The sequence below is a fragment of the Caenorhabditis briggsae genome (assembly GCF_000004555.2).
Source record: "Caenorhabditis briggsae complete genome, chrIII, whole genome shotgun sequence".
In the NCBI taxonomy this organism is placed as follows: Eukaryota; Metazoa; Nematoda; class Chromadorea; order Rhabditida; family Rhabditidae; genus Caenorhabditis; species Caenorhabditis briggsae.
Genome location: NC_013490.2, coordinates 11,507,838 through 11,517,135, shown reverse-complemented (window position 1 = coordinate 11,517,135; position 9,298 = coordinate 11,507,838). Strand labels below are relative to the sequence as shown.

The following is a 9,298-nucleotide window of genomic DNA, read 5'->3' as shown; positions in this document are numbered from 1 at the left end:
TTCTAACTATTCAAAATTTAAAAAATTTGGTTGAAACGGTCTTTCTAACAATTTTAATAATGAAAATATTCGACTTGCAAATTTAAAGCTCCCATAACGCCTAATTGGACACATTTTATCTCGGTTCCTGTCAGCTTTTTCAAAAAGTGATCTACTGATAAAAATTTTTATCATAATGTCTGTAATATTTTATTATTTGACCATTTTTCGATATCTTTCACAGTAACCGAGAGGAATTGGAACAAAGATAACGGTCAAAGACTATCTATTTTATCACTACCGTACTTTCTTTTTGAGCTTAATTATCTCGGTTCCTTCAAAAGATATCAAAAATATGTCAACTGATAAAATGATTGCCATAAAATAACCAATATTTTATCAGTTGAGCACTTTTTGATATCTTTTCTAGAAATCGAGATAGTTGAAATCAAAGTTCAATGTGCTATTTTCCCTTATTTTTTCTTCTCGCCTTCAGTTATATATTCCTACAATAATCTATTTTTTCCAGATGCACGAGACGGGCGGAGGGCGTAACTAAACGAGAAATTGCTGCTACCTGCCGAAGACGTCAGACCCAAGAAGACTGAATTCCAGAAGACGTGACGACGATCAGAGATGAGAGCGGTACGCGATTTTTTCCAATTTTTGGGGTTATAAGGTTGTCTTTCCCAAAAAAAAAAGTTTCCAAAAAAAATGGAAAATGGTTTTTGCTGAAATTCCAAAATGACGTCAATGGGGTTCTCGATATCGTGAGGATTCCAAACTGATTTGCGATTCTGCTTCTTGGGAAAGAAGAGAGTCTTCTGGGTGTGTGTCAAGTGTTTTGGGTTCTTCCCCACTTCTTTTTGTTCTTCCGGTGTGTGACTTTTTCGGGAAACGGAGACTTCCCAGAAGGCGGACGGCACCAAGTGCGCAGAGAGTCTGTCTCTTTAAATTGTATTAGTTTGGTTCGATTTGGTTCTACTTTTCCCCGATTTGGACTTCTTAAATTGAACTTTGTCTTTGTAAAATTGGAGATTTCCGTCTTTATCCATTTCAGCGCATAACTCTGTTCAAACTTAGAATTTCTGTTTGACTTAAAAAGTAAAATGTAGAACACAGCAAGATCCACAAAGTGATATCAAATACCAATATATTCGAATTCTGAATTTCGAGCCAGAGGTCGTGAAACAGGTTGGGGCCAATTGGGTCGACTTCACCCACTCAGCATTTTGGCGGCTTCTGGTCCTAAACTCGAAATGTAAAAATAGTTGAATTACATACCATATTGAAGCTCTTGTAAAGTTCTACATTTTGATATTTATCTTTTATAGAAATTCCAAGTTTCGGCTTAGTTATGCGCCTTTTAAGTTGTCAGGTTTGTTCATCGATTCAACCCTGCCTGAATAAATGTCTTGATCCCCATTTAGATATCTTAAAATCTTTTTTTTTTCATTATTTAACTATTCTTGACGCTTTGATTTTTATCAATTTTTGAAAGAACCAATCGATTTCCGCCGCCTGTCGGCGGCTACAATCTCCTGGTTTCACTAAAAACGTTTGAATCTCCAAATCGGAGAGAATCAGAAGAGGAAGTTTTAGTTGGATTGTGTTGTCAACTTTCATAAACTGGAGTGACAGTCTGCTTATGCGCCTTCGGGGCTAAACCTTCTGGCTCCCGCTTACAACAGCCTAACCGATTGAGTTTGGGCTTGGACAGATAAATCAGAAATGTAGATCAGAAATTTGTCTTAGTTGATACAAGAACTGTTAAAAATTTCCAAATTTGTAGAACTAATAATTTTCCTGAATTCCCGAATATCTTGAAATTTGACAACTTATAATTTTGTCAGAAGTTTCAAAATTCAGGAGTCCTGAATTTTCGGAACTGCGATTCTAGAACTCAACGATTTTTATATTAAAATACTTCATTTCAAAACTCATAATTTCTGAAATTTCGGATTTTCGAGTTTCCGTGTTTCCGACTTTCTGAGATTCTACTTCACAAATTCCCAAAATTAAAAATTCTCGGTTTCTGTGAGAGATACTAAAAAATAGTCAATTGATAGAATTTTTATCATGATGTCAGCAATATTTTATTAGTCAGACATTTTTTTGATATCTCATACTGGAGCCGAGATAAATTGGGTCAAAGTTAAGAGAGTAAAATGTCCAGCGAACAGCCTGCCATTGAACGATTATTATTCGATGTTTTAGATTTTTTTTCTGGAATTCTAATCTTTGTAGTACCTTTGCTCTTTGCACACAAACTCACTCTCAATTCCTCTGACACTTCTCCAATTTCCTTTTATACGTGTGTAGCTGTGCTCTTCTTCTTCTTCTTCTCCTGCTCAAACACATCCCATCGAAATATCCATATTCATAATAGAACTTGTCGTCCCATTTTTCTCTCTCCTTTTCCATCACGTCTTCTGGAGCGACGACAAGTTTTTCCTCACGTCTTCTAAAGATCATCATCATCATCATCGTCTCCAGAAGACGTGTGCAATGACACGTCTTCTTCTGTGGAGAGAGAGCTAATTGGTTCTTTCCTCACCATTTTTTCTGAAGCAAAAAAAATGGAAAAACTTTTTTACTTCACAATTTTTAGTCTTTGGATGATTCGCCGGGGGTCCATATAGGGACTGTTGTATATAAAGAAGGGAAAAAAGGAGAAGCAGGCAGATAATTGAGTAAGAGCCCTTTTTTCAAAATGGCAACAAACAAAATTAATTCCCGTTGCTTTTGAAGTCCAATGGAGCGCATTTACTGTTTTTTGGAATCTTCTTCAACGTCATCTACCTTTGGGAAATTTGGGAAATCCCATTCCACTAGTCCCGCCTTAACCAAATTTTGCTGTTGCCAACAACGTTCTCTTCTTCTCTTATTTGAAATTCACCTTCTTCTTTTTCTTCTTCTTGCCAATTTTCTAGTTTCCCCCCAAAATGTTCTACTTATTTTCTTTTTTCGGCTTCTTGTATAATTAGCTTGGTGTTTCTTTAAAAAAATTCACAATTAGTGTGTTTGAAACATGTTGCGGTTTTAAAAAAGAGCGCATTTTGGAGCACTATGGTTTTGTAGGCAGCGCGACCGCGACGCGTTGTAGTTTTGAAAATTTTGAGGAGACAATTTTTGATAAATAGCCAATTAGCTAAATTTTTGAGCATTTCCTGGCCAAGTTTTTCATTTTTCTAGGCCACCGAAATAAGTTTGATGCAAAATTTCTAGTGTTATCTTCGATCGTATTTATCTCAGTTACTGTAACAGATATTAGAAAATAATCAGTTAAGAAAATGTTAGTGATTATATGACAAACATTTTGTTAGTTGACCACTTTTTGATAACTATTACAGCAACCAAGATGAATTAGATCAAAGTAGGGGGACATTTCTGAGACAGGTTGACCGCCATACTCTCAAGTTTGACCGTAATTATCTCGGTTCCTGCAAAAGGTATCAGAAAGTAGTTAATCAATGAAATATGGATAATTTTATGATAAATTTTTTATTAGTGTACAAAATGTTGATATCGTTCACAGAAAACAAGATAAATCAAGTCAATATAGACGCTTTGTAGGGCAGCACCTCAAGCTAAAGTTGTCCATAGAGAGAACTTTGATTGAGCTAGTTTATCTAGTTTCCCGTAAGGCATATAAAAAAGTAATCTTCCTTATATATAAAACTCTACACGCGTAAAAAAACTAGATTAATTCGCGCCGAAGGCGCACCAGCTTGCTGGTAAACTGATAAAATATTTTCAATATTATGATAAGCATTTTATCAGTTGACCATTTTTCGATATCACAGGGTAACGGCTGCGCATGGTAAATGTCTAGGCGCGCATATAGGATGCTATGTGCACCCATAATAATTCCGTGGGTAGCGCGTGCGCGCTATATGCGTCGTCGCTGGGCACGACTGGTCGCTGGTGGGCGCACCCATATAGCATCCATATAGCATGCACGCTTTTCCCATGAAAACGACAACCCACCAACGACACTCCGCTATTACGCTAGTGCGCGTTGTTTAGCAAAATTTTTCACCGCCGATCTTGATCAATTTTTCGATCATATTGATCATATTTCCTGCTTTCAAAGAACTTCTCACTGTTTTCACATGTAAAAATTATGGCTAACGAAAATAAAACTTATTTTTAGTAAAGAAATAGGTAAAATTTTTTACAAAATCCGGTTTTTCTTGAAATTAGGACTTTTCTGTTTTACTTCGGAATAAGCGGAATAATATATTTTTCAGGTGAAATACAGGTTGGTTGGTAAGTTTTCCGATTATTACGAAGTAAAAGTAGGAAAAAATCCGAGAAACACAAAATTATTTCCGAAACAAAATTATGCGAATTAATGCCAATTTCAAGACTTTGTTGAATTTTTTTCAAGTTTTCTATATCGCAGTTTTGAAGGAAAAATTTATTATGTTATATCATCCAGATATTTTTAACTTCCTGCCATAATTTTTCTTGCTGTGAGAAAATTCTGTGAAAACTGGAAAAATGGTCACTCTGTGAAATCTGAAAGGGAAAATGAACGATATTGAAAGATCTGAACAAAATCACATCTTATTACAACTATAGTTAGATGAATAAATCCATATAAGATACATCCATCGCCAATACGACCTGAAATTGTAGATGAAATATGGGCGCGTCATGCCCGATCTCGATGGCGCGCAAACGGTGTACCTATGTCGTCCATATGAGGCGCCGCGCCAACACATATACCATGCGCAGCCGTTACCCTGTGATCTTTCACAGGAACCGAGATAATTGAGCTCAAAGCTGGAGATCTTCTCTTACTGGGTTTCACAGTATTACGCTTTTGGTAGCTGGATCAAAAATGAAACAGTTTTTTGCCGGGAAATTGGAAAACTTTCTCAGTTTTCTGACATTTTAGACGACCTACCTCTCACCTCCACTTCCAAAAAAAAAAGGAAAATTGCTTTCGAAAAAAAAATTTCAAGAACTCAAAAAAAAGTTGAGTTCCAGAAGTCAGCCAACCTCATTGTATTCCTCTCTATCTCATTCTTTCTGTGTTTTTTTCTTGAGTATATCTGAAAATATATTCTGAATGAATAGAGAGAGAGAGTGAGAGGTCCTGGCCAACACAGAAGCCTTCTCCTCTCTTATTCTGCGTGAATGGATCCGTTGATAGAGAGAAAAAAGAAGCTTCTTTGGGTTAGCAAGAACCAGAGAGAGTGTATGAGACGAAGAGACGCAGACACCTCCTCTTTTTTTTTGTCCCCGCCCCTCTCCGGATCGAGTTCAGCCAAGCAAGCCGTGCTCAACTAATTGCTCTATTTGTGTATGTCTTTTCTATCTCTCTGTCAGTCTGCTCTCTTTCTCTCTTACTATTTTTTTCTACTGAGCCATTTTTTCTGGTGTATTTCTGTTTTTTAACTGTTCGATTTTTTAAAGTCCCGAGTATTTGGGTACTGTAGGCATTTTGAAATTCGAATTTGCAAGATTTTTGGTTCCGTGGGGCGCTATTTAAATTTTTTGAAAATGTTGATTCCTATAAAATGGGGTTTTTTTATTGAAAAAATTGGCAGAGCCTAAATTGCATACTGTTTTAGGCTCCGCCCCTTGAGTCCGCCCACTTTTCCAACGCTTCTTGGTAAATTTTTATAAAAGTTGAGAAATTGAGAAATTGAGAATTTGAGAAATTCAGAAATTCAGAAATTCAGAAATTCAGAAATCTGAAAATCTGAAAATCTGAAAATCTGAAAATCTGAAAATCTGAAAATCTTAAATTCAGAAATCCAGAAATTCAGAAATTCAGAAATTCAGAAAACTTGAATTTTTCAGTGCAATTTTGCAAGTGCGCTTCGCTGAACAAAAATCTTTCAGTTCCATTTTTAAGCTTTTTATACTGTAGATAGTCTAATTGGCGGGAATTCAAATTTAAAATTTCTCATATACCAAACTCTCTTCTCCTACCTCTAACCCCATAAAAATCCAATCTGCCTAAGTCCTAGATATATACCCAGTGTTTTTTTCAGCCAATGACCTAATTCTAAAAAAAACAGAAAATTTATATCTTCAATTTATTTGCTCTATCTCAGAATATCCCTAATATCGATAATCAGGAAGTTGTGTAATCCTGGCGATTTGAGAATCTCGTCATAAAACATTTTTTCCTCACTTCGCGCCTCAGCTACTCACCACCACTTTTTCTCACCCGCATTTTCTCAATTAAATTTTTGTTGTTTTCATTACAAAAAATATATAAAACATCTGCTGCTTTCTTCTAGATTCGCCAGCGGTAGTTTTCGCGGTTTTTAGTTTTATAAATTCGAAGAAATCGAGTATTTTTCCGAATAAAAATGTCTAAAAATAATCTACAAAAATCGACATGATTTGGAAGTTTTTGAATTCAAAGATTTATTTTTAAAAAATCGATTTTTCCATCTTTCGGGGGCAATAGAATTTCTGGATTTCTGAACTTCTGAACTTCTGAAATTTTTAAAAATCGGAATTTCTAGCTAATTCAGAAATTCAGAAATTCGGAAATTCAGGAATTTAGAAATTCAGAAATTCAGAAATTCAGAAATTCAGAAATTCAGAAATTCAGAAATTCAGAAATTCAGAAATTCAGAAATTCAGAAATTCAGAAATTCAGAAATTCAGAAATTCAGAAATTCAGAAATTCAGAAATTCAGAAATTCAGAAATTCAGAAATTCAGAAATCCAGAAATTCAGAAATTCAGAAATTCGGAAATTCAAAAATTCAGGAATTTAGAAATTCAGAAATTCAGAAATTCGGAAATTCAGAAATTCAGAAATTCGGAAATTCAGAAATTCAGAAATTCAGAAATCCTAAAAATTCTGAAATTCAGAAATCCTAAAAATTCTGAAAATTCTGAAGTTCTGGAACCAAATTTTCTAGTCTTTCTAGATTTTTATCACTTTTTTGATTCAGCAATTTTTCTCTATTGCACATATTGCATTTTTGCGAAACCAAAAATGTCCCCAATAACTTATACCTCACTCAACTCTTAAATAAACTCCAAAAATCCTTGAGACACCCCAAAAATAGGTTATCCTGTTATTCTTACCACAAACCCTAGACGCCTTCTGAAACCTAATACCCTATTTCTGGGGCACAAAACAAAAAACCTAAACCTCTTCTCACTCAAAAAAGAGAGAGAAAGAGAAAAAGCTCAATTTGTCATTGACTTTATATATTTATTTTTTCTTTTCGAGAATTCATTTTCTCTCTCTCTTTCTCTCTCTCTCTCTCTCTCTTTCTCTCCATCTTTAGATCCATTCATCCACGTTGAGCTGCATACAAAATTGTGCTCTTTTTTCGGTTTTAACAGAAAAAAAGATGATGAGCGCACTTTTCTCGTACCACACATCGAAAAAGCAACAACTCATTTCGGCGGTGCCCCAGCGCCAGTTTTTCCGGTTCTCCCTTTCCTCCTAATGAAGACACTGGACCACAGAAAATGAGACTTTTTTCAAACTAAGGTCCCAATTTTCCGACGTCGTCTATTCTGTCAGATGAGGTGGCAATACACACGTTGTCGTCCTCGTCTTCAGAAGACGTGAAAAGTTGAGAAGAGGTGCCGAGGAGAAAGAAGACGTTGTCAAACATTGACAAATCCGATTGCCTTTTTGCTGTCCCTTCTTCCCCCGACTCTTGCTTTCTGTCGTCGTCGACAGAGCAGGACGTTTTTTTGTTTCTTCCTGTTTTTATTAGATTTTTCTTGTGCTCCTTGTTTTCTCTGCGTCTCTCTATCTCTCGGTCTCTAGATCCAGAGAGAATGTCCACCTAAAGTATTGATGGAGAAATCAGGTCCGGCCATTTTTTTGTCCTTCTGGATCTTTTGAAAACGGAAATCAACTTTTGAAAATTGGCTTTGTAGGTTAAAATTGATTTGCAGGGAAACTGACATTTTTAAACATTTTTAAAAATTTTAGTCTGTAGGATTCTCTGGAAAATTTAATTTTTCTAAACTTTTTTCTGAGATAATTAGTTAGAAATTGTGATTTTTAGAAAACTTCAAATGCTTTTATTTTACCGTTTTTTAAGGAAATTCTGCGAAAATTCCAAATTTCAAAAATTCGAAATTTATATATCATCTGAAATTTTCGAAGACTATAAAAATTATGAATACATTTTTTGTGAAATGTGAAACATACCTCCTCTATAATTTTTTGAAAATTCGGCCACGAACTAAATTTTGGCATAAATTTTGGAAATTAGTTCAAGACCTAAATTTTTGAAATTAGGCCATGACACGAATTTTTAAAAAATTAGGTCAGGACCTAAATTTTTGAAATTAGTTCACGACCTAATTTTCCAAATTCAAATTGAGACCTAAATTTTGAAAAATTAGATTATGTCCCAAATTTTTAAAATTAGGTCATGACTTAAATTTCAAAAATTAGTTCATGACAACATTTTTGAAAACTAGGTCATTACATAGTTTTTTTGAAAACTAGGTCATGACTTGAACTTTGAAAATTTGGGTCATAACCTAAAATTTTAAAAATTAAAAAATTAGGTAACGACCTAAAAACTGATAAAATATAGGTCACGGCCTAAATTTTGAAAATTAGATCATAACCTAAATTTTGAAAATTAGATCATGGTCTAAAAATTCGAAAAATTCGGCCAGGAAAAGGAAATTCCAGAAATTAGGTCATGGCCTAGAAATTCCAGAAATCAGGCCACCACCTAAAGTTTGTAAATTAGGTCATGGCCTAAAGTTAGCCTCATAAAAATGAAATTGTTCAATTTTTGATCTCCTCCAGACATGTCTCCAAAAATAAAACATTTGCATTTCCCGAGGCCGACTAGAACCAGAAAATGTAAATTGGTCGTTGTTAGCAACCCCGCGGAAACCACTTTGAACTTCACCTCTCCTAACAGCAGAAAAAATAGACACAAAGACATAGAGAAAGAGCTCCATTTTCATTCTCTTTACATTCTTTTTCTTTTCTTTTCAGAACTATTTTTTGAACGAATTTTTTCGGTTTTTCTAGGCCGCCCAAGTCAGTTCTTCGCGAAACGTCTAGTGCCCTCTAACTGCCGACTTTGACCTGATTCATCTCGGTTCCTGTAAGAGATGTCAAGAAATAGTTAATTGATAAAATGTTTATCAAAATTCCATCAATATGTTATCAGTTAACAACTTTTCAATATCTTTCACAGAAACATAGATAAATTGACTCAAAGTTAGAGATCCTTTTCTGAGATTTACAGCAAGGGCGGCAAACAAATTGTTACATTGCAAAAAATATTTTTTGAACTGTGAGAACTACCCTTACTGTGTTCAATAGTCAAATTATGAGAAATTTG

At 34.8% G+C, this 9,298-nt stretch overlaps 1 protein-coding gene across 1 annotated transcript; it reads right to left on the bottom strand.

Moving 5' to 3' along the window:
- Positions 1-2,256: 2,256 nt before the first annotated feature.
- On the bottom strand, positions 2,257-2,466 carry CBG20184 (the record flags this gene model as incomplete). The annotated part of the gene is made up of 1 exon (XM_002642506.1): positions 2,257-2,466. One exon carries the CDS (start codon positions 2,464-2,466, stop codon positions 2,257-2,259), a length of 210 nt encoding a protein of 69 aa, XP_002642552.1.
- Positions 2,467-9,298: the final 6,832 nt, after the last annotated feature.